At 41.9% G+C, this 26,629-nt stretch overlaps 1 protein-coding gene across 2 annotated transcripts in view; it reads left to right on the top strand.

The window, feature by feature from the left end:
- The window catches only part of GPNMB (glycoprotein nmb), a 36,680-nt gene extending 10,720 nt beyond the window's left edge, over window positions 1-25,960 (top strand). Inside the window, exons 4-11 of one of the 2 annotated variants that reach the window (XM_003270397.4) lie at window positions 1,732-1,905; window positions 11,631-11,789; window positions 12,107-12,424; window positions 18,175-18,273; window positions 19,545-19,647; window positions 21,631-21,839; window positions 25,162-25,255; window positions 25,700-25,960. In XM_003270397.4, the coding sequence (XP_003270445.1) occupies window positions 1,732-1,905; window positions 11,631-11,789; window positions 12,107-12,424; window positions 18,175-18,273; window positions 19,545-19,647; window positions 21,631-21,839; window positions 25,162-25,255; window positions 25,700-25,859 (1,316 nt within the window). In that variant the 3' untranslated portion in view covers window positions 25,860-25,960. Of the gene's footprint in view, window positions 1-1,731; window positions 1,906-11,630; window positions 11,790-12,106; window positions 12,425-18,138; window positions 18,274-19,544; window positions 19,648-21,630; window positions 21,840-25,161; window positions 25,256-25,699 lie in introns of both variants that reach the window. The other variant, XM_003270398.4, reaches the window with a different exon arrangement.
- The last annotated feature ends 669 nt before the right edge of the window (window positions 25,961-26,629 follow it).

The raw sequence follows: 26,629 nt of genomic DNA, 5'->3' as shown, positions 1-26,629 counted from the left end.
TGTATTTTTAGTAGAGACGGGGTTTCACCATGTTGGCCAGGCTGGTCTCGAACATTTGACCTCGTGATCTGCCCACCTTGGTCTCCCAAAGTGCTGGGGTTACAGGTGTGAGCCACCGCGCCCAGCCTGCATTTGTCTTTCTATGCCTGGCTTATTGCACTTAACATCATTACCTCCAGTTCCATCCATGTTGCTGCAAATGATGGGATTGATTCTTTTTATGACTGAGTAATATTCCATTGTGTATATATACCACATTTTCTTTATCCATTTATCTATTGATGGATACTTCATTTGGTTCCGTATCTTGACTATTGTGAATAGTGCTGCAACACAGGAATAGATACATGTCTTTGATAAATTGATTTCCTTTCTTTTGGATATATTCCCAGCAGTGAGATTGCTGGCTCATATGGTAGCTCTATTTTTAGTTTTTTGAGGAACCTCCATACTGTTTTCCATAGTGGTTGTACTAATTTACATTCCCACCAACAATGATATACTGTTGGCGATTTGTATGACTTTTTTGAGAAATGTCTATTCAGATCTTTCACCCATTTTTTGATTAATTTTTTATTGATACATGATAATCATACACATTTCTGGGGTATGCGTGTTATTTTGATACATGCATACAATTTATGGTGATCAAATCAGGGTGATTGGGATATCCATCACCTCAAACATTTATCATTTATTTGTATTGAGAACATTCCAAATCTTTCTCTTTTTTCTTTTTTCTTTTTTTTTTTTCTTGAGATAGAGTTTCACTCTGTCACCCAGGCTGGAGTGCAGTGGTGCAATCTCGGCTCACTGCAAACTCTGCCTCCCAGGTTCAAACAATTCTCCTGCCTCAGTGTCCCGAGTAGCTGGGATTATAGGCACACACAACACACCTGGCTAATTTTTGTATTTTTAGTAGAAACGTGGTTTCACTGTGTTAGCCAGGCTGGTCTCGAACTCCTGACCTCAAGCGATCCACCCACCTCGGCCTCCCAAAGTGCTGGGATTACAGGTGTGAGCCACTGCACCCAGCCCAAATCTTTCTTCTAGCTGTTTTGAAATATACAACAAATTATTGTTAACTATAGTCACCTAGATTCAACAATTTTAGCACTTTGTCATAACTGCTTCTTTCCATATATGTATAGCCATATGTAGATATAAGGATAGCTATATATATCTATCTACATCTAGAGAGAGAAAGAGGGATTTTAAAAATCATTTAAAGCATCAAAAACAGCCAAATATAATATACAAACCTTGATTGGGGTGATAATGGTGTCAGGGCTATGTAGGAAAATGTTCTTATTCTTAGACATGTGTGCCAGAGTCTTTATGAATAAACAGTCATGATGTCAAGTGTGTCAGGAAAAAAACCTTCAGATAGAGTGTGCCAAAATAAAAAGATAAAGTATCTCTGTTTGATTTGAATAGGATTGTGATTTGAAAACCTGATAGGAAGAAAAATACATTAAATGATATCTCTACATTGGACTTTTCTGAATAATTGCTTTGTATAAAACCTTCATTGAAATGCAGCAAATTCAGAAAAGTGCACAAGTCGTAAGCATACTATTGGATGAATTCTACATATTAAGTGTTTAGTTGTCTAACTACTTTTAAACTAGTTATGAAAAAAATACGAAAAAGTGTTTAATTCAGTGATGCATGCACATTGGGTTTTCTGAGCCCAGATAACACTCATGGCTGGTTTCTATCTCTGTTTAGAGGCTGATTTATCTGCTGATCCATATGTTTACAACTGGACAGCGTGGTCAGAGGACAGTGACGGGGAAAATGGCACAGGCCAAAGCCATCATAACGTCTTCCCTGATGGGAAACCTTTTCCTCACCACCCCGGATGGAGAAGATGGAATTTCGTCTACGTCTTCCACACACTTGGTTGGCTTTTACAAACCCTAAGCTTCTGCTTTACCTTTCCTTAAAATTTCAACCTTCTCTTTTCTTACTCTATAATTGAGAATGATAACACAGAGAGTTAATAACAGTCACCCTGCTAACTTTCCTTAGCACGAGTGAACAGTGAGAGATGAAAATGAAATCTTGGTTAACCTTGCCAAATCTCCAGGACACCAAAGAGTTAAAAAGAAAGAAAAACAAAAAGATTAAGCTCTTTTTCAAAAAAACAAAACCACTTAATTTTTTCTACCTAAAACCATAACAAGAAAAAATGCTAACACTTATTTATTTGAATGACACATGGAAGCCGGGCATGTGACTCACACTTGTAATCCCAGCACCTTGGAAGGCCGAGGTGGGTGGATCACCTGAGGTCAGGAGTTCAAGACCAGCCTGGTCAACATGGTGAAGCCCTGTCCCTACTAAAAATACAAAAATTAGCTAGGTGTGGTGGTGCGCACCTGTAATCCCAGCTACTCAGGAGGCTGAGGCAGGAGAATCACTTGAACCTGGGAGGTGGAGTTTGCAGTGAGAGGAGATTGAGCCATTGCACTCCAGCCTGGGCAACAGAGTGAGACTCCATCTCAAAAAACAAACAAACAAATGAGGCAGGTGGAGCCAAGATGGCCGAATAGGAACAGCTCCGGTCTCCAGCTCCCAGCCCCAGCGACACAGAAGACGGATGATTTCTGCATTTCTGCTTGAGGTACCAGTTTCATCTCACTAGGGAGTGCCTAACAGTGGGTGCAGGACAGTCGGTGAAGCGCACTGTGCGCGAGCCGAAGCAGGGCGAGGCATTGCCTCCCTCGGGAAGCGCAAGGGGTCAGGGAGTTCCCTTTCCTAGTCAAAGAAAGGGGAAGCAGACGGCACCTGGAATATCGGGTCAGTCCCATCCTAATACTGCGCTTTTCCAACGGGCCTGGAAAACGGCACACTAGGAGATTGTGTCCCGCACCTGGCTCGGAGGGTCCTATGCCCACGGAGTCTCGCTAATTGCTAGCACAGCAGTCTGAGATCAAGCTGCGAGGCGGCAGCGAGGCTGGGGGAGGGGCGCCCGCCATTGCCCAGGCTTGCTTAGGTAAACAAAGCAGCCAGGAAGCCCGAACTGGGTGGAGCCCACCACAGCTCAAGGAGGCCTGCCTGACTCTGTAGGCTCCACCTCTGGGAGCAGGGCACAGACAAACAAAAACTCTGCAAGAACTTCCACAGACTTAAATGTCCCTGTCTGACTGACAGCTTTGAAGAGAGTAGTGGTTCTCCCAGCATGCAGCTGGAGATCTGAGAACAGTCAGACTGCCTCCTAAAGTGGGTCCCTCACCCCTGAGCAGCCTAACTGGGAGGCACCCCCCCAGTAGGGACAGACTGACACCTCATTCAACCCGGTACTTCTCTGAGACAAAACTTTCAGAGGAACTATCAGACAGCTGAATTTGTGGTCTCACGAAAATCCGCTGTTCTGCAGCCACCGCTGCTGACACCCAGCCAAACAGGGTCTGGAGTGCACCTCTAGTAAACTCCAACAGACCTGCAGCTGAGGGTCCTGTCTGGTAGAAGGAAAACTAACAAACAGAAAGGACATCCACACCAAAAACCCATCTGTACATCACCATCATCAAAGACAAAAAGTAGATAAAACCACAAAGATGGGGAAAAAACAGACCAAAAAAACTGGAAACTCTAAAAAACAGAGCACCTCTCCTCCTCCAAAGGAACGCAGTTCCTCACCAGCAACGGAACAAAGCTGGATGGAGGATGACTTTGATGAGCTGAGAGAAGAAGGCTTCAGACGATCAAACTACTCTGAGCTACGAGAGGAAATTCAAAACAACAGGAAAGAAGTTAAAAACTTTGAAAAAAAATTAGAAGAATGGATAACTAGAATAACCAATGGAGAGAAGGGCTTCAAGGAGCCGATGGAGCTGAAAGCTAAGTTTCGAGAACTACGTGAAGATTGCAGAAGCCTCAGTAGCAGATGCGATCAACTGGAAGAAAGGGTATCGCTGATGGAAGATGAAATGAATGAAATGAAAAGAGAAGGGAAGTTTAGAGAAAAAAGGATAAAAAGAAATGAACAAAGCCTCCAAGAAATTTGGGACTATGTGAAAAGACCAAACCTACGTCTGATTGGTGTACCTGAAAATGATGGGGAGAATGGAACCAAGTTGGAAAACACTCTGCAAGATATTATCCAGGAGAACTTCCCCAATCTAGCAAGGCAGGCCAGCATTCAGATTCAGGAAATACAGAGAACGCCACAAAGATACTCCTCGAGAAGGGCAACTCCAAGACATATTATTGTCAGATTCACCAAAGTTGAAATGAAGGAAAAAATGTTAAGGGCAGCCAGAGAGAAAGGTCGGGTTACCCACAAAGGGAAGCCCATCAGACTAACAGCTGATCTCTCAGCAGAAACTCTACAAGCCAGAAGAGAGTGGGGGCCGATATTCAACATTCTTAAAGAAAAGAATTTTCAACCCAGAATCTCCTATCCCGCCAAACTAAGCTTCATAAGTGAAGGAGAAATAAAACACTTTACAGACAAGCAAACGCTGAGTGATTTTGTCACCACCAGGCCTGCCCTAAAAGAGCTCCTGAAGGAAGCACTAAACATGGAAAGGAACAACCGGTACCAGCCACTGCAAAAACATGCCAAATTGTAAAGACCATCGAGACTAGGAAGAAACTATAGCAACTAACGAGCAAAATAACCAACTAACATCATAATGACAGGATCAGATTCACACATAACAATATTAACGTTAAATGTAAATGGGCTAAATGCTCCAATCAAAAGACACAGACTGGCAAACTGGATAAGGAGTCAGGACCCATCAGTGTGCTGTATTCAGGAAACCCATCTCACGTGCAGAGACACACATAGACTCAAAATAAAGGGATGGAGGAAGATCTATCAAGCAACTGGAAAACAAAAAAAGGCAGGGGTTGCAATCCTAGTCTCTGATAAAATAGACTTTAAACCAACAAAGATCAAAAGAGACAAAGAAGGCCATTACATAATGGTAAAGGGATCAATTCAACAAGAAGAGCTAACTATCCTAAATATATATGCACCCAACACAGGAGCACCCAGATTCATAAAGCAAGTCCTGAGTGACCTACAAAGGGACTTAAACTCCCACACAATAATAATGGGAGATTTTAACACCCCACTGTCAGCATTAGACAGATCAACGAGACAGAAAGTTAACAAGGATATCCAGGAATTGAACTCAGCTCTACATAAAGTGGACCTAATAGACATCTACAGAACTCTCCACCCCAAGTCAACAGAATATACATTTTTTTCAGCACCACACCACACCTATTCCAAAATTGACCACATAGTTGGAAGTAAAGCTCTCCTCAGCAAATGTAAAAGAACAGAAATTATAACAAACTGTCTCTCAGACCACAGTGCAATCAAACTAGAACTCAGGATTAAGAAACTCACTCAAAACCGCTCTACTACATGGAAACTGAACAACCTGCTCCTGAATGACTATTGGGTACATAATGAAATGAAGGCAGAAATAAAGATGTTCTTTGAAACCAACGAGAACAAAGACACAACATACCAGAATCTCTGGGACACATTCAAAGCAGTGTGTAGAGGGAAATTTATAGCACTAAATGCCCACAAGAGAAAGCAGGAAAGATCCAAAATTGACTCCCTAACATCACAATTAAAAGAACTAGAAAAGCAAGAGCAAACACATTCAAAAGCTAGCAGAAGGCTAGAAATAACTAAAATCAGAGCAGAACTGAAGGAAATAGAGACACAAAAAACCCTTCAAAAAATTAATGAATCCAGGAGCTGGTTTTTTGAAAAGATCAACAAAATTGATGGACTGCTAGCAAGACTAATAAAGAAGAAAAGAGAGAAGAATCAAATAGATGCAATAAAAAACGAAAAAGGGGATATCACCACCGATCCCACAGAAATACAATCTACCATCAGAGAATACTACAAACACCTCTATGCAAATAAACTAGAAAATCTAGAAGAAATGGATAAATTCCTCGACAAATACACCCTCCCAAGACTAAACCAGGAAGAAGTTGAATCTCTGAATAGACCAATAACAGGTTCTGAAATTGAGGCAATAATCAATAGCTTACCAACCAAAAAGAGTCCAGGACCTGATGGATTCACAGCTGAATTCTACCAGAGGTACAAGGAGGAACTGGTACCATTCCTTCTGAAACTATTCCAATCGATAGAAAAAGAGGGAATCCTCCCTAACACATTTTATGAAGCCAGCATCGTCCTGATACCAAAACCTGGCAGAGACATAACCAAAAAAGAGAATTTCAGACCAATATCCTTGATGAACATTGATGCAAAAATCCTCAATAAAATACTGGCAAACCGAATCCAGCAACACATCAAAAAGCTTATCCACCATGATCAAGTGGGCTTCATCCCTGGGATGCAAGGCTGGTTCAACATACGCAAATCAATAAATGTAATCCAGCATATAAACAGAACCAAAGACAAAAACCACATGATTATCTCAATAGATGCAGAAAAGGCCTTTGACAAAATTCAACAACCCTTCATGCTAAAAACTCTCAATAAATTAGGTATTGATGGGACGTATCTCAAAATAATAAGAGCTATCTACGACAAACCCACAGCCAATATCATACTGAATGGGCAAAAACTGGAAGCATTCCCTCTGAAAACTGGCACAAGACAGGGATGCCCTCTCTCACCGCTCCTATTCAACATAGTGCTGGAAGTTCTGGCCAGAGCAATCAGGCAGGAGAAGGAAATAAAAGGTATTCAATTAGGAAAAGAGGAAGTCAAATTGTCCCTGTTTGCAGATGACATGATTGTATATCTAGAAAACCCCATTGTCTCAGCCCAAAATCTCCTTAAGCTGATTAGCAACTTCAGCGAAGTCTCAGGATACAAAATTAATGTACAAAAATCACAAGCATTCTTGTACACCAATAACAGACAAACAGAGAGCCAAATCATGAGTGAACTCCCATTCACAATTGCTTCAAAGAGAATAAAATACCTAGGAATCCAACTTACAAGGGATGTGAAGGACCTCTTCAAGGAGAACTACAAACCACTGCTCAATGAAATAAAAGAGGATACAAACAAATGGAAGAACATTCCATGCTCATGGGTTGGAAGAATCAATATCGTGAAAATGGCCATATTGCCCAAGGTAATTTATAGATTCAATGCCATCCCCATCAAGCTACCAATGACTTTCTTCACAGAATTGGAAAAAACTACTTTAAAGTTCATATGGAACCAAAAAAGAGCCCGCATCGCCAAGTCAATCCTAAGCCAAAAGAACAAAGCTGGAGGCATCACGCTACCTGACTTTAAACTATACTACAAGGCTACAGTAACCAAAACAGCATGGTACTGGTACCACAACAGAAACATAGATCAATGGAACAGAACAGAGCCCTCAGAAATGATGCCGCATAGCTACAACTATCTGATCTTTGACAAACCTGACAAAAACAAGAAATGGGGAAAGGATTCCCTATTTAATAAATGGTGCTGGGAAAACTGGCTAGCCATATGTAGAAAGCTGCAACTGGATCCCTTCCTTACACCTTATACAAAAATTAATTCAAGATGGATTAAAGACTTATATGTTAGACCTAAAACCATTAAAATCCTACAAGAAAACCTAGGCGATACCATTCAGGACATAGGCGTGGGCAAGGACTTCATGTCTAAAACACCAAAAGCAATGGCAACAAAAGCCAAAATCGACAAATGGGATCTCATTAAACTAAAGAGCTTCTGCACAGCAAAAGAAACTATCATCAGAATTAACAGGCAACCTACAGAATGGGAGAAAATTTTTGCAACCTACTCATCTGACAAAGGGCTAATATCCAGAATCTACAATGAACTCAAACAAATTTACAAGAAAAAAACAAACAACCCCATCAAAAAGTGGGCAGAGGACATGAACAGACACTTCTCAAAAGAAGACATTTATGCAGCCAGAAAACACATGAAGAAATGCTCATCATCACTGGCCATCAGAGAAATGCAAATCAAAACCACAGTGAGATACCATCTCACACCAGTTAGAATGGCCATCATTAAAAAATCGGGAAACAACAGGTGCTGGAGAGGATGTGGAGAAATAGGAACACTTTTACACTGTTGGTGGGACTGTAAACTAGTTCAACCATTGTGGAAGTCAGTGTGGCGATTCCTCAGGGATCTCGAACTAGAAATACCATTTGACCCAGCCATCCCATTACTGGGTATATACCCAAAGGACTATAAATCATGCTGCTATAAAGACACATGCACACGTATGTTTATTGCGGCACTATTCACAATAGCAAAGAGTTGGAACCAACCCAAATGTCCAACAACGATAGACTGGATTAAGAAAATGTGGCATATATACACCATGGAATACTATGCAGCCATAAAAAATGATGAGTTCGTGTCCTTTGTAGGGACATGGATGAAACTGGAGAACATCATTCTCAGTAAACTATCGCAAGGACAAAAAACCAAACACCGCATGTTCTCTCTCATAGGTGGGAATTGAACAATGAGAACTCATGGACACAGGAAGGGGAACATCACAATCCGGGGACTGTTGTGGGGTGGGGGGAGGGGGGAGGGACAGCATTGGGAGATACACCTATTGCTAAATGACGAGTTAATGGGTGCAGGAAATCAACATGGCACATGGATACATATGTAACAAACCTGCACATTGTGCACATGTACCCTAAAACCCTAAAGTATAATAATAAAAAAAAATAAATTAAAAAAAAAAAAAAAAAAAAAAAACAAACAAATGAAAAAAACAGAATGGCACATGGATGAGCATTCATTGATTGATTCTTTAGTTTTTTTATGTTCTCTAAAGAATTTTTAAGACTTAAAGAAGCATGTGCTATTTATTTGTAGGAAATCCTCAGAAAAGGTACAAATAAAAAATAAAAATTATCCATAATTAACACCAGAGATTACCATTGTTAATTATTATGGTGTTTTCTTTGCTAGTATTTATTAAGATCATTATTAAGATCACATACACATTTTTGCTTACTATCATGAGCATTTGATGATATGATTTTTTAAATTTTTATACATTGTTTTAATGGCCGCACAGTATTTCATTGTGTAGAAATAAAATAACTACTGTTCCGCTTTGACCTAGCCCATTCTGTCTTTTTTTAAATTACAAATGGTATTCATTTTGCTTTATTATTGGGGAAATGATTACTTTTAGAAGGAGCAAATTTAGCTTATTATTAATTAGGCTGCTAAATTCTTAGTTTAAAATGTCACTAGGTGCCACCTGGCACTGAGTATTTGAAAACTGCTACCAATCAAGCAGCCTCCAGATTACTAAATGTTTCATCTTTTTTTTTTTTTTTTTTGAGAAGGAGTCTCGCTCTGTCGCCCAGGCTGGAGTGCAGTGGCGCAATCTCAGCTCACTGCAAGCTCCGCCTCCCGGGTTCACGCAATTCTCCTGCCTCAGCCTCTCCGAGTAGCTGGGACTACAGGCGCCCGCCATCACGCCCGGCTAATTTTTTGTATTTTTAGTAGAGACGGGGTTTCACCGTAGTCTCGATCTCTTGACCTCGTGATCCGTCCGCCTCGGCCTCCCAAAGTGCTGGGATTACAAGCGTGAGCCACCGCGCCCGGCCAAATGTTTCATCTTTCATCACAGATTAGAGAGAGCTCCTCTTCCTTCAATTAACTTATTTATAAATCAGGACAAAATATTAACAATACGTATCCATTGAACAGACTATAAGCTATGTCAAATATTATGCTCATCTATATAAATCAATTGCCTTAAAGCTAACTTATTTTTCACTGCCATTATGACCCCATTAGCCAACTCACCAAACATTTCTTTGACTTGTCACTCTCATGACAGAATTCTGACATTTTGCATGGAGTCACTTATGTTCACTAACACTCCCAGACTCTTTAGCCTAGTAAACATTCCAATAACTTAACCAGATCAAATGTCTGTATTTAAAATCAACCTTCAGCCTAGAACTTGCTCTGTTTGTCTAACAAGACTGCCTTGAATTTCTTTCTGTCTTCCACTGAGGTCTCAGAGTTAACTGATACTCTCCCTCAACTAAGTATGGTCTCACCTCTCAGAGCTGAAACTAACATTTTCCTCACGAATAACCCCTGAGAGACATCCCTTCCCCTTATAACTTCTGATGGAACTACCCCTGCAACTCAAAGTGAAGGAGGATTCTAAATCACACATCCCCCGAGAGACCAGTGTGTTTTTCTCACATGTTTGACGGTGTGATAAACGGGGTCTTGAAACAACCCAGTCTCGAAAGCATTCAACCTAAGATGCCCAGTCAGTGACAGGTCTAAACCAGGCCCCCTGGCAGGATTAGAAAAGTTCTTGATTAGGCCGGGCGCGGTGGCTCACGCTTGTAATCCCAGCACTTTGGGAGGCCAAGGCGGGCGGATCACGAGGTCAGGAGATCGAGACCATGGTGAAACCCCGTCCCTACTAAAAATACAAAAAATTAGCCGGGCATGGTGGCGGGCGCCTGTAGTCCCAGCTACTCGGAGAGGCTGAGGCAGGAGAATTGCGTGAACCCGGGAGGCGGAGCTTGCAGTGGGCCGAGATCGCGCCACTGCACTCCAGCCTGGGCGACAGAGCGAGACTCCGTCTCAAAAAAAAAAAAAAAAAAGAAAACTTCTTGATTTGGGAATGATAGTAAGAGGAGTTACAGAGTTTTAAAATTTGTTTAAATGTCCTTGAGCCCTGAAGGAGTGGAATTACTTCCACCTGTTAGCTAGCAGCAGGGAGGGTTGGAGAAAGAAAAGGAATGACTCAGGGGTGTCCTAGGAAAGTGCCTGTGGAACCATTCCATTCTGTCTTATGTCTGCCGTCCTCTATTTCATCACTTACTGGATTTTTATTTTTATTTTTTTGAGACAGTCTCGCTCTGTCGCCAGGCTGGAGTGCAGTGGCACAATGTCAGCTCACTGCAATCTCCGCTCCAGGTTCAAGCAATTCATCTGCCTCAGCCTCCTGAGTAGCTTGGATCACAGGCTCGCACCACCACACCTGGCTAATTTTTTGTATTTTAGTAAAGACGGGGTTTCACCATGTTGGCCAGGATGGTCTCCATCTCCTAACCTCGTGATCCACCTGCCTCGGCCTCCCAAAGTGCTGGGATTACAGGCATGAGCCACTGCGCCTGGCCACTTCCTGTATTTTTATATACAAATACTATTAGGGGATGGAGGATTCCAGTCCCCTTTTAAAAGTCCACTTAGTAATATAGTGGAAATAGTAACGAAAATAAGGTAGGTTATTGGATAAATTTTTTTTTAAATCTTCTGGACACCTCATCATTATATTAAATGTATTTTCTATGGGGAAAACATGTATTTCAAGTGCCAAATTACTTCACACAAAAAGCATTTATTTGTAAACTAAGGGCTAACTGTATTATGCCACTAAACAGCTTTTTTTATTTTAAACAACTATATACAATTACATGTATATAACTGTGGGTTTATTTTATAAGATTTTACATTAAAATGAGCACCATCTCCCTTTCTGAAGCAGCACCATAGGCCCATCCTATTTTCCCTCCTCAGAGCAATCTATAAATGGTGGTAGCTAGTCTTTAAGGAACAGCTTCCTATAATGATGATGTAATGCAGCCAATACCTAAAAATTTCCATCCTCCCAAAGGTCAATATTTCCAGAAATTGGGACGATGTTCAGTGAGAGTTTCTGTGAACACAGCCAATGTGACACTTGGGCCTCAACTCATAGAAGTGACTGTCTACAGAAGACATGGACGGGCATATGTTCCCATCGCACAAGTGAAAGATGTGTACGTGGTAACAGGTGAGTGGTGTGAACTCTAACTGAGGATGAGGCACTTCATTCTGTTGATATCAATGGGTTAAAAAAGAGTTAAGGCCAAGTGTTCGGCATTGGGTTACGATTCATCTGGCCCACCTAAGCTTGTATATTTAATTAGTTGTAGTTCGTCTGTTTTCCAGAATAGCTTGGGGAAACCCCAGAAAACTTGCATGTGAAAAGGAAAATAATGCTAGATTATCCCTCATTTTAATATTTTAACCTAAAACCATCGTCGAAGCCCTCCACTTACAATCAAGCAGTCATGCATTCTTTCTTTCTTTGGGGGATGTATCTTTTAGATCAGATTCCTGTATTTGTGACTATGTCCCAGAAGAATGATCGAAATTCATCCGATGAAACCTTCCTCAAAGATCTCCCCATTATGTTTGATGTCCTGATTCATGATCCTAGCCACTTCCTCAATTATTCTACGATTAACTACAAGTGGAGCTTCGGGGATAATACTGGCCTGTTTGTTTCCACCAATCATACTGTGAATCACACGTATGTGCTCAATGGAACCTTCAGCCTTAACCTCACTGTGAAAGCGGCAGCACCAGGACCTTGTCCGCCACCGCCACCACCACCCAGACCTCCAAAACCCACCCCTTCTTTAGGTAAGGTTTCGCAATGATCTTTGAGGGGGGCTCCTTAATGGCTAACAAAATATTCACATAGGTCATATTATTAAATCCCTCCTTAAGGGGATATTGTAAGGACTCTGCGGTGATTCCATTTTCTACCTGTTGATTTTTTGAAGCAAATTTATCACCATTTTACACCTATAGAACACAGAAGAAGGAAGAATGTATTTAAAGTCACTTTGCAAATAGAATTCAGTGACTTGTAGAAAGCTCTTTGACCCTCCTCATTTGCACTGGCCCCTGCTATGTGTACACACTCTCCCCTCTTCTAACCTGTCACATTTTTGTTTATCTCCCATTTTTTATGGCTATGAGAAGGCACACTGGCTCCTTGTAAACGATCAGGCCATTTCTATGTTCCTTCCTCTTCCCCAGTAATTTCTTTCCCTACCCTTCCCACACCCACCCAGTGTCCATGAAAACACAGCTGTACTTGAAAGCAATTTCCAAATGGTCCAAGAAAGAATGCAGCTTGAGAGTATGTCTGGGTTAGCAAGCTGCAGTGACTCCTGACATTAAAATTGTGCTGCATCGTATGTTTATTGCGGCACTATTCCCAAGAGCAAAGACTTGGAATGAACCCAAATGTCCATCAATGATAGAATGGATTAAGAAAATGTGGCACATATACACCATAGAATACTATGCAGTCACAAAAAAGGATGAGTTCATGTTCTTTGTAGGGACATGGATGAAGCTGGAAACCATCATTCTGAGCAAACTATCACAAGGACGGAAAACCAAACACCGCATGTTCTCATTCATAGGTGGGAATTGAACAATGAGAACACTTGGACACAGGGCAGGGAACATCACACACCAGGACCTTTCGGGGGGTAGCGGGAGAGAGGTGGGATGGCATTAAGAGAAATACCTATTGTAAATGACGAGTTAATGAGTCATGTATACATATGTAACATATGTATGGCACATGTATACATATGTAACAAACCTGCACGTTGTGCACATGTACCCTAGAACTTAAAGTATAATTTTTAAAAAAGACAAAAATAAATAAAAATAAAACTGTGCTGCATATAAGGCATGATTAATTCAATACCACCCTGTATTAATAGTCTGGGGACATTCAAGGAGTCCTTAAGAGTTCACTTTGGGTAGCACTGGCTTCCTTCTGATTCCCCACGCTACCCCATGCCATCACCACCCTTTCCCCACTGGGCCAGTTGCACTCAGCACCCCAGGATCCCGGGGATAGCAATAGGCTGACATCCTCTCACTGGTCACAAGAGGGCGCCATGGACCAAGCCCACGACGGTCCATCATGACGTCTGGGGTTTCTTTTCTTGTTTTTACAAAATCCTGTTTGTTATAAATTATAAAATTTTACAATAAGATATTAGTAATAAAATGAGAGCTTGTTAAATCAAGCATATCTAAATCAAGACAACACAAGTTATCACTGATTTTGATTATCTCAAAAATGTTTTAAATTGCAAAGTTTATGCATGTTCCTTAGTAAAAATTAAAACAATATAGATCTCTAGAATAAAAAGCAAAAGTCCCCACTCAGACTCTCCTCCCAAGAGTTAAACCCTGTTAATAACTGGGATGATTTCTTTCCAGATCTTTTTCTATGCATTTATAAACATATACTATATATACACATAAGGTTTGTTGTCTTGGTTGTGTAAATGGGTTCATTTACACAAGAGGGCTATTCATATTGTTTTACAATTTGTTCTTTTTCTAATTTAACAAACATTATAGACATCTTTCCATTGTTAATACATGTAAATCTATCTCACTTTATCCAGTGGCTGCCTCACAGTGTATCTACTGTCATTTATTTCACCATTCTCTCTTTTTTTTTTTTTTTTTCTTTTTGAGACAGGGTCTTGCTCTAACACCCAGGCTGGAGTGCAGTAGCACAGTCTCGGCTCGCTGCAACCTCCACCTCCTGGACTCAAGTGATCCTCCTGCCTCAGCCTCCCAAGTGGCTGGGACTACAGGCATGCACAACCACACCCAGCTAATTTTTTTATTTTTTAGTAGAGATGGGGTTTTGCCGTGTTGCCCAGGCTCGTCTCCAACTCCTGAGCACAGGTGATCTACCCACCCCAGCCTTCCAAAGTGCTGGGATTATAGGCGTGAGGCACCATGCCCGGCCCACCATTCTCTTATTGATGGATGATTAGATTAATCCTAATTGCAACTACAATTATAACTGTACTGAACAACTTTAAATATACAGCTTCATTCTAGTAATCCTTTAGGAGAAGCAATTTTTTTATCTACAAGTATTAATGATCTTCCTTACAAATAAGAGGACCAGGTATAAAATTCAAAGTAAATTACAGATGCCTTTAATATTTAAGTTCCAGAATGGTAAAAGACTTAATGTTAGGTTGTTTAATGTTAGTCTACTTTGAATTGCATTTTTATTAAGGTAGCTTGTTTTGGTTATAAACTATTTATATCATAGTATGTTTTAAAAATATATTTGAAGCCAATGAAAAGCTATTTAAAATTTCTGTTGTAATTTCTCCCTAGGTGAGACCATAAGATATAAACTAGTGGGCCGGGCGTGGTGGCTCACGCCTGTAATTTCAGCACTTCGGGAGGCCGAGGCAAGTGGATCACCTGAGGTCAGGAGTTCGAGACCAGCCTGGTCAACATGGTGAAATCCTGTCTCTACTGAAAATATAAAAATTAGCCGGGTATGGTGGAGAGTGTCTGTAATCCCAGCTACTCGGGAGGCTGAGGCAGAAGAATCGCTTGAACCTGGGAGGTGGAGATTGCAGTGAGCCGAGATCGCGCCATTGCACTCCAGCCTGGGCGACAAGAGAGAAACTTTGTCTCAAAAAAAAAAAAAAAAAAAGATATAAACTAGCAACCCCTACAAGTTAGTTAAGTTTTATTGTGAAGGAAAGCTGCCTGGCTTTATCTAAAGATGTTAGATCATCATAATCAACCCCAAAATGCCTTAAACCAGCATATCTCTTAGGGAGAGCGAGGAGGGACGTTTCTAAAAGGGGTCTCTTCTAGGGAGCATTTCCAGCTGTACAGGCCATATTAAAGGGCTTGGATGACCGAGTATTATATTATTGTTTGGCCTAAAAGATATGTTCTCTCTGCTTTGGTAAGTGGCTTCTTAATAATACACAGCCGAAAATAGAAATCAAATGCAAATGCAGGAGTGAGGCAGAAGCCAGTTGAAGAGGTGGCCCAGGTAGATGGGTTTAAATCCGAGGGCAGATGCATGTGTGCTATTTTTAAGTCACAGAATTCTCTTCCCTTAGCTAACAGTGCTATTATTTGTTTTTCAGACTTGTGAACAAATCTGAAAAAAAAAAAAAAAACCTTTTGTAAGACCAATGCTAATTACTGTAATACTCTCTCTGTATATAAAATAACATCATATCATAGAGATCTTTCCCAGAGAATCAAGAGCTCTCACACCATTCTCTGGGCAACAGGGACATAAATACTGAATTAAGGATGAAGTTGACCTTCTTTCTCATCTGTCTTTTAAGGTGTGCACTTCTCTCCATTAGCCCTTGAATCATACCTTGACTTTATAGACACAATGTTTGCGAAGCTCCATATGCTTTTTTATTTTTTATTTTTTTGAGACAGAGTCTTGCTCTGTTGCCCAGGCTGGAGTGCAGTGGTGCAATCTCAGCTCACTGCAACCTCTGCCTTCCGGGTTCAAGTAATTCTCCTGCTTCAGCCTCCCTAGTAGCCAGGACTACAGGCATGCGAACCACCATGCCCAGATAATTTTTCTTTATTTTTAATGGAGACTAGATTCCACCATGTTGCCCAGGTTGGTCTCGAACTCCTGACCTCAAGTGATCCGCCTACCTCAGCCTCCCAAAGTGCTGGGATTACAGGTGTGAGCCACCATGCCCGACCTCCATATGCATTTTAAAAGCATTCTATCTAAGGTAGAATCACTGACTTTTATTATTTGGTCATTTTTTAAGAAAATAAGCTTTATTTCATTTTTAGCACTAAAGTATATGCAGAACAAGAGAAGTTTTATTTTAAAATATGCAGGGTCGTGATTCCGTGCTCTAACTTGACAACTAAATTCTGCCTGTCAAGAACTTTCAAAAGAAGAAATTTTATGGTTTTCTGAAGAAGAGCTACTGAACTCGAATGCCCTGCACAAACAATCCTATTGCTATAGAGTAGATCATCTGAATCTCAGGACAGAGAGTACAACTGTCTTGTCATTTCCAGAGGACTAATATGAAACTCAAGGGACATTCCCAAGAGGCTGCCACAGCCCTTCCTGCTGGTAAACCACTGCATTCGATCTAACACAGTGTCCAGGCCTTTCTGGGCTTTACCTGAGCAGCATTTCCCAAAGTGTGTGCCATGGAGCAGTCATTTCTGGACCTGTTCTGAGAACTGCTCTGAGAAGCCTGCTCTGGGCACAGGAAAATCACAGGGATGTTCACCTGCTGACAGTTCTGAGAAGCCCTGGAGAAATCTCCCAGCTGGCTTCACTCACATGTCACTAAGTTCGAGATGCACCTCTTATGAGGCTTTGATGTCCTTCCCCAAGACTGAGTCTACTTGACATGCCTTTTGAAATTAAAAAGAAGATTGTATTTTCAGTATCATTATTTTCTTTCTAGACTTTTTATCTTGCTAAAGGAGCAGCGATGTCTTAATTAGAGCCTGTTAAATTGTAACTAATAGGGCATTAGATTCTTTGCTCTAATTATATTCGAGGCTTATTTTTCAAAAATGTCTTGTATTCCCTCCTTTCCTTCCTCACATCTCTGATCATCACAGTAAGACTTTTAGAATTTAAGCTTTGGAGCTGTGAGACATCCAAACAGGGAAAGAATGATCTTTTCCCATATTATTGGAAGAAAGAAACTGTGATTTATTAAGTACTCCCTCTGCAGCAGTGATGAGCAGCAGGTTTTATATACTTTATCTCATTTAAGTTTCGTAGTTCAGACCCCAGAGGATAGCAAATATTGTTCTTATTTTACAGATGAGCAAATAGAGGCAAAAACAGATTAAATGATGCGCCTATGGTCTCAAACAGCTAAAAACAAAGGAAGCTGGAATTTGAGCCCAGAATACCTGTTTCCAAAATTAAAATATAACTTCATCTAGTATGGCCAGGTTTATTTCTTCATGACCATTGTATCACACATTTTAATACAGTTTCAACCTTTTTTTTTTTTTTGAGGTGGAGTCTCACTCTGTCGCCCAGGCTGGAGTACAGTGGTGCCATCTTGGCTCACTGCAAGCTCTGCCTCCCAGGTTCATGCCATTCTCCTGCTTCAGCCTCCTGAGTAGCTGGGACTACAGGCGCCCGCCACCATGCCTGGCTAATTTTTTGTATTTTTTAGTAGAGGCGGGGTTTCACCGTGTTAGTCAGGATGGTCTCGATCTCCTGACCTCATGATCTACCCACCTTGGCCTCCCAAAGTGCTGGGATTACAGGCGTGAGCCACGGCACTCGGCCAGTTTCAACCTCTTATTTGCTTCTTGTGTTCACACAAAATGTGGGATTATGCTTCCTTACATAATTTAGCAATTATAATACCTTATAGCTCTCACATCTGTGTAAATTATGACACATTTAGTTCAAATTTCTATAGTAATTTCATAGTATAGCGTTCCTGATATTTTTCTAAAAAGCAAATGGCAAATGTTTAGATTTTTTATTATATCACGTGTATCTTTTATGTTCATAGCAACTACTCTAAAATCTTATGATTCAAACACCCCAGGACCTGCTGGTGACAACCCTCTGGAGCTGAGTAAGATTCCTGATGAAAACTGCCAGATTAACAGATATGGCCACTTTCAAGCCACCATCACAATTGTAGGTAAGGCTGAAGATGAAGACCGGTGAGGAAGGATGCTAGACTCCACCTAGGGTCACCCACTCTCTTTGCTAACTCTGAAGGGGTGGAGGTAGGTGGTAAGGGCACCCCTCTGCTTATCTAAGATGACACCACACATGCAAGAGCAAAGACCCTACTCATTTCTAGATTCCCACCTGCCTCCCCGGCCTTCCTTCCACATCCTGGTGGAAACAAGCCTTCTGTGAAGGCCACATGCTAATGAGCCTGCCCTGGGCCTGTATCCCGCCTCTGCAGCCCAGCCATCTGAATGGGGTATGTAGGGTAAAGGAAGGCTAGCATCGAGTTCCTACAACTTCCACTGTCTTCCCCTAGTTAATTTTCACAAAGTCAGACTTGTATGTGAAAAGGGGAAAGAGCAGGCCACCACACATGGCTGTGCATTTGGGCACAGCCCTAAGGCATACAAAAGAGAAGACAGAGGGGAACTGAAGCCCAACCTGTGCTCACCGCTTCTGGGAGTGAGGATGGAGGTGGAAGCCCAAGCAGTGTCCCCTGAGTCCAAGCCACTTGAGAAGCTGGCCAAGGCCTGAGCCTGGGGCTGCGTCTACCCAGGATTACCTTTTCCTGAAACACCTTCCAAGATGGAGTGCTACTTTCTGATGCACACAAAGGCTCTAGAAACAAAAATCTAGGTTGGACTGAAAAACAGTTCATTTTGACTTTGGAAATGCTGCATGGATATGTATCCTAAGCTATGGGGGTAGATTGCCAGATCTGATGTGTTTCTGTATGGCAAGAGGGCTGTCTTCCTTTTTTAATTTTTTTCACTTTCTGATGTATTAAGAGCTGTACCTTAGTCCATTCAGGCTTCTATAACAGAATTCCATAGACTGGGTGGCTTATAAACCAACAGCAGGAATTTATTTCTCGTAGTTCTAGAGGCTGGGAAGTCCAAGTTCAAGGTACCAGCACATTCGGTGGCTGGTGAGGGCTCGCTTCCTGGTTCATAGATGGCAGGTGGCAGTCTTCTTGCTGTGTCCTCATGTGGTGGAAGAGGCAAAAGGGCTCTCTGGGGTCACTTTCATAAGGGCATTAATCCCACACATGAAGGCTTCACCCTCATAACCTAACCACCTCCCAAAGGCCCCGGCTCCTAATGCTATCACCTTGGGGGTTTCAACATATGAATTTCGGAGGGACACAAACATTCAATCTATACCAGAGTGATTGTTTGGCTTTGTTTGATTTCTGTTGTATTTTGATGTGTTTTTCTCTGGGGGTTATTTTGTTAGAGGGAATCTTGGAGGTTAACATCATCCAGATGACAGATGTCCTGATGCCGGTGCCATGGCCTGACAGCTCCCTAATAGACTTTGTTGTGACCTGCCAAGGGAGGTGAGTATATTATCTCCAACAGAGTCATGGTCAAGTGAGGACCTCAAGTCTGAACAAAGGCATTGACCACCAGTTACTCTTTTTAAGTTGATTTGAATTCCTATTTACTGGTAACCCTAGACAGGAAGGGCCCTAGGAGGTGCTATCAAGCACACACATGTTTTGCTACAGTTGAGCAATTGAGAAACCTTTAACAATTAAGTTGAATAATAATTATGATAACTGTTTGAACACTTAACTGAATTTTTTAACACCTTATACCTGTTCTCATATTGAATCCTCACAACAATCCTATGAGCCTCCCCATTTTACAGATGAGGCAACTGAGGCCACCAGTGATCACAAAACTTGCCTACCAATGGGATGCTGGTAGCCAGCAGAGTGCAGCTCACAGGAGCGCTCTTAAGCTCCCAGGAAGTTGTCTATGCTAACATTAATAGCAACGCCTGATAATCCTCTCTCTTTAGAATTTACAAAGCTCTTTCCAATGCATTATATAATTTGGTTTCCTATGATTTGGTCATGACCATATGTAATAAACTAAATATAAATGAATGAATATATAAATACTATATCGATTAACTAAATATACATTAGCAAATCATTTGCATATAATATATAAATTACGTGATTAAAATGTATATGTATGTAAATACATAAATTAATCAGGAGAATGAGGTGATATGAAGATGTGGCCTTATTTGGTAGAAGAGAAGAGCTAAGAAGCTCTCCACCTTGGGGAGAGGACCAGAATGAGGGTGAGGGTGGCAGAAAATGGAGTGAAAGCTGACCCAGGGAGTGAAGCTGCTGCAAGAGGCCTGGCTGGTGAGAAGAGGGACAGTCCCCATCCCAGGCCCCGCCCCATGAGCCCAGCATCAGAGCCTGGTCTCTCCATCCAAGAAGGCTGCCATGAGATAGTGGTCAGGACAGCAATGGCAGGTAGCCCAGCATCAAGGACAGATGAGTCAAACCTCTTCTGTTCAAGTCCCAGCTCCACCCCTGGCTGCTTGTATGACCTGGACTCATTAATCTCTCTCCCTGAGCTGCTTTGTCATCTTTTAAACTGGGGTAATGTTACTTTCTTCAAAAAGCTATTGAGAGAGGCTGGGTGCTGTGGCTCACGCCTGTAATTTCAGCACTTTGGGAGGCCGAGGCGGTTGATCACCTGAGGTCAGGAGTTCAAGACCAGCCTGGCCAACATGGTGAAACCCCGTCTCTACTAAAAATACAAAAATTAGCCAGGAGTGGTGACAGGTGCCTGTAACCCCAGCTACTCGGGAGGCTGAAGCAGGAGAATCTCTTGAACCCAGGAGGCGGAAGTTGCAGTGAGCCGAGATCACGCCATTGCACTCCAGCCTGGGCAACAAGAGCAAAACTCTGTCTCAAAAAAAAAAAAAAAAAAAAAAAAAGAAAGAAAGAAAGCTATTGTATTGAGAGGAATAAGCAATATCATGTCATATATCTAAAACTCACTCAGAACAAAGGTCTCTGAGGAAAGATAAATAAATAAATAAAACTCAGTGTCCAGCACATCATAAGTCCTGCAAAAACAGCTGCTGCTGTTGCTGTTACACTTCTACAGGAACCTAGGCAGGGCCAACTATGGCATTTAATAATATGTCTGCCTAACACCCAAGCTATCTGCACCTTCGAACATTCTAAGGATGTAGAAAGAATGTAGAGGGAGTGAGCTGGGCTTCATGTGGTTTCCATCAGCCCCTTCCCCTGGGGGAGATCTTTTTTTTCTCCTCCACCCCAGGGCCTCACTTTCCTGAGGATGCAGAGAAACGCATAGCTCAGCACACAGGCTTGCTTAAGAGCAAATTATAAGATTAACAGTTCAGCATCTTATAGTTTGAGTAACAATGAGGTGGAATTCAATTTCATAGAAATGTAATCACTTTCCCTTTGTAAAATGGATCTGACCTTCCTCTCTCCCCCTCTCTGTGCCCTGTGCGCCCTCACCCACCTCCCCTGTCACAGCATTCCCACAGAGGTCTGTACCATCATTTCCGACCCCACCTGCGAGATCACCCAGGACACAGTCTGCAGCCCTGTGGATGTGGATGAGATGTGTCTGCTGACTGTAAGACGAACCTTCAATGGGTCTGGGACATACTGTGTGAACCTCACCCTGGGGGATGACACAAGCCTGGCTCTCACGAGCACCCTAATTTCTGTTCCTGACAGAGGTGAGGTTTGTTTTATGGCCATATGAGCATTTCATACTGCAGGTAAAGTGTGTATCCCATACTAAAGCTATTTAGGCCTTTGTTTTCAATGTTTAATTTTATTTCAGTACAAAATTCATTGAACTCTTATTAATAAGGATCTGAGGACTGGCATTACAATCCAACAGCAAATCTACTTAGCGAAGTGATGAGACATCCGGTGAAATAATGGCCAAAGAAAAGCCTTTTGATGAAAAAAAATCAGCTGTGATCATGGACCAGTAACAATGGGATATGATCACTGCATGCTTGAATAGATTTGTATTTCAAGGAGAAAGTGTAAAGGCCAATATCAAAAAATAGCAATGTTCTCCAATGAAACAACAGCAAAGGAGAGGCTGATACCACATTTTCATGAAAATCCACCTGAACAAAGATATGAAGCCTGGAAGAGAAATGAGACACAAGCTGTTCTCCTCGGTCCCTCCTAACTTACCATGCATCCTCTCTTTCCCTTCCCAAACTCCACCGAGCATTACAGAACACAGTAACAAACCAACTTATTATTCCTCACATCTTCACCAGAAAAACTACTCTCTTCCCTCTGATTGCTTGGAAAGGTACAATGTTAACAAAGAAGACAAAGGAATTTCATTTAGAAATTTGCATTTACTGGTGGCATCCAACTTCCCCCAACCTCCAAATTAGGGCTCTACCCTAATGGCCCTAGCTGACTGTCACTGATAATCAACTTTGTTGTAAGATATTACTTGTGGCTTAGAAGAAGTGCTACGTGGTAGGATGAAAGGGAAAGATTAAGCTGTGTACATATTACAGCAGCAGTCCCCAACCTTTCTGATCTCAGGGACCTGTTTTGTGGAAGACAGTTTTTCCATGTAGCGGGGATGGTGGGGGATGGTTTCGGGATGAAACTGTTCTACCTCAGATCATCAGGCATTAGTTAGAGTCTCATAAGGAGCTTGCAACCTAGCTCCCTCGCATGTGCAGTTCACAGTAGGGTTTGCACTCCTATGAAAATGTAATGCTGCCACTGAGCTGACAGGAGGCAGAGCTTGGGCGATAATGCTCAGTCGTTGGCTGCTCACCTCCTGCTGTGCGGCCCAGTTTCTAACAGGCTGAGGACCCCGACCGGTACTGGCCGTCGGTCTGGGGGTGGGGGATCCCTGCATTAAAGCACTTACTTCACTCCTTAATTTGAGAATTGTCAGGTACAATCTAGTAGCTCATTCACTTATAACTCCTTTGAACTTGAAGCCTATCTCATTAGGTAATATGTTTTTAAACATGTATTTCCAGCCACAAAAACAAACAAACAAATAAAAACATATATTTCCTGCCGGGCGCAGTGGCTCACGCCTGTAATCCCAGCACTTTGGGAGGCCAAGGCAGGCAGATCACTTGAGGTCAGGAGTTCCAGACCAGCCTGGCCAACATAGCGAAACCCCATCTCTACTAAAAATACAAAAATTAGCCAGCCATGGTGGCGGGTGCCTGTAGTCCCAGCTACTTGGGAGGCTGAGGTAGGAGAATCATTTGAACCCGGGAGGCAGAAGTTGCAGTGAGCTGAGATGAAGATGCTGCACTCCAGCCTGGCCAACAGAGTGAGACTCCATCTCAAACAAACAAACACAATAAAAAAACTAAAAAAAATTTTTATCATTAATAATATAAACGGCTGTTTTAATCCCATTAAAAGAAGAGATTTAATCGCATTAAAGGAAAATAATCATACATCTAATTATTTGTGTGAGGGCTTATTGTTGGTGATATCCAAGGTGCAGATTTAAAAGCAAAACCAACGATGCAAGGGTGCCCTGCTTCCGGCCCAGGAAGGTGGATCAGGGCCTGGGTGGAGAGCCGGGGAGGGTGGGGACTGGAGAAGGGAGCCAAAACCTCTGCATCCGAGTGGCCATGGACTTTAAAGTCACCATCAGAAGCTGCTAATGTTATTCCTCCAGTGCTGCCACAGCTCAAAGTTTGTTTAGAATTACCTTTAGAGTCTTAATTCATTCTATTAAGCTTCCTCTGCACTGGCAAACCACTGATCTCTTATGTGAATTAGATGTTTAGACATTTGCTTTCCTTTAATTATTCTTGTAGTGAGTGATAACTTTAGGTGGGACCTGAGTCATTTTCAAAAGCCAAATAAAGAAAGCTCAGAATGCCAGGCACAGTGGAACATACCTGTAGTCCCAGCTACTCAGGAGGCTGGGGTGGGAGGATCCCTTGAGCCCAGAAGTGCAGCCTGGGCAGCACAGCAAAACCCTGTCTGAAAGAGAGAGAGAGAGAGAGAGAGAGAGAGAGAGAGAGAGAGAGAGAGAAAATGAGAGCTCAGAAGGAAAGTTTTTAATTTAGTGGGGATTGTAGCTTAATAGCTTGGGTTTCAAAGGCAGAATTTCAGAAATAGATCCTTCCTTTAAAGGCAAACCTATAGACTTTTAGCTGAAGTGACTTTTATGTATTGATTCAATGGATATTCTTGAAGCACCTGCAATTCTTTCAACAAATATCCCTGAGCATCTACTCCATGCTCAGCACAGTTCTAGGCAGAAGATACAGTTCTAGATAGAGTAGAAACCAAGACAAAGAAGTCCCTACTTCTGTGAGCAGTGACAGATGTTACATGGAAAACTAAAGGTGGTGATTTTTTTTTTTTTTTTTGAGGCAGGGCCTTGTTCTGTCACCCAGGCTGGAGTGCAATAGGGCAATCATGGCTCACTGCAGCCTCGACCTCCCAGGCTCCAGCAATCCTCCCACTTCTGCCTCCTGAGTAGCTGGCAGCCCAGGCATGCGCCACCATGCCAGACTAATTTTTTAAATTTTTGTAGAGATGGGATCTCACTGTGTTGCCTCAGCCTCCCAAAGTGCTGGTATTACAGGCATGAGCCGGGGAAGGGCACTCCTGTAAGGGGGCACGGAGGTCTGAAAGAGCACAGGGAGTATGGCCAACTTTCAGGATGTTTATCACAGCTAGAAGGTAAGTGGTGAGAGAGGAAGCTGGAGGCACGGCCGCCTGATCACAGGAGCCCTTCCCCACGGTGGCGCTGCTGGGTCACCCAAGACCTGAGCAGCTGTCTCCAGGACGTGACATCTCTCCCCCGAGCCCTTAACCACAGTGTTCCAGACATGCTGACTCATTCTCTAAATAGAAGATAAGCTGACCCAAAGACTATGTATTATTTAATAGAAAAGATTACTGAAAGCCCAGAGGGAGCCATATATCTTCTGTGACGGCTCCCTTCCTCATTTATTTAATGGCATTATAAGTGGCATGTCCTCTAGGTGAAAGACATAACTAATATGCTCTTGCTTCTGTTTTAAGACCCAGCCTCCCCTTTAAGGATGGCAAATAGTGCCCTGATCTCCGTTGGCTGCTTGGCCATATTTGTCACTGTGATCTCCCTCTTGATGTACAAGTAAGTTTTTGGTTCCTATGCTTTTATCACTATAGTTTATTGTCAAAAGTGAATATATCTCTGTGTAAATAGTCATTTTCCCCTTTTTTGCTTTTAAACATTTTGTGTGGGGGAGGAAAATATTCTATTGAATGATGAATACCAAACTGGCCTGTTAATCTTGCTGTGGTTTGTTTATAATCCTAAAAAATGCTACCAGGTCTCAGTAACTTTACAAAATTATGTCAACTTAATTTTAACATGATTCTCAAATTATAGTAAGCAGGCACATTTCTTGCATGAACAAGAGTAAATAAATGTACTTTCATAAGACACCAGTGTCTTGCAAACTGTTGATCATGTTAAATGGAATGAATCCTTTTATACCTGGCATGAAGATTGTAGAAAGTAGTGTATTTCAACTGAAGATCTTTTAAAAATAACTAACCAACAGATTGTTTTCAGAAAACACAAGGAATACAAACCAATAGAAAATAGCCCTGGGAATGTGGTCAGAAGCAAAGGCCTGAGTGTCTTTCTCAACCGTGCAAAAGCCGTGTTCTTCCCGGGGAAACAGGAAAAGGATCCGCTACTCAAAAACCAAGAATTTAAAGGAGTTTCTTAAATTTCGACCTTGTTTCTGAAGCTCACTTTTCAGTGCCATTGATGTGAGATGTGCTGGAGTGGCTATTAACCTTTTTTTCCTAAAGATTATTGTAAAATAGATATCATGGTTTGGGGAAGTTGAATTTTTTATAGGTTAAATGTCATTTTAGAGATGTGGAGAGGGATTATACTGCAGGCAGCTTCAGCCATGTTGTGAAACCGATAAAAGCAACTTAGCAAGGCTTCCTTTGATTACTTTTTATGTTTCACTTATAAAGTCTTAGGTAGCTAGTAGGATAGAAACACTGTGTCCCAAGAGTAAGGAGAGAAGCTACTATTGATTAGAACCTAACCCAGGTTAACTGCAAAGAGAGGCGGGATACTTTCAGCTTTCCATGTAACTATATGCATAAAACCAAAGTAGTCCAGTTTCTAAGATCATGTTCCAAGCTAACTGAATCCCACTTCAATACACACTCATGAGCTCCTGATGGAACAATAACAGGCCCAAGCCTTCGGTATGATGTGCACACTTGTTAGACTCAGAAAAAATACTGCTCTCATAAATGGGTGGGAGTATTTTGGTGACAACCTGCTTTGCTTGGCTGAGTGAATGAATGATATTCATATATTCATTTATTCCACGGACATTTAGTTAGTGCTTTTTTTTTTTTTTTTTTTTTTGAGACAGAGTCTCGCTCTGTTGCCCAGGCTGGAGTGCAGTGGCGCAATCTCGGCTCACTGCAAGCTCCGCCTCCCGAGTTCATGCCATTCTCCTGTCTCAGCCTC

The sequence above is a fragment of the Nomascus leucogenys genome, chromosome 17 (assembly GCF_006542625.1).
Source record: "Nomascus leucogenys isolate Asia chromosome 17, Asia_NLE_v1, whole genome shotgun sequence".
NCBI lineage: Eukaryota > Metazoa > Chordata > Mammalia > Primates > Hylobatidae > Nomascus > Nomascus leucogenys.
Note: the sequence above shows the minus strand (reverse complement) of the source record. Positions and strands in the feature narration are given on the sequence as shown.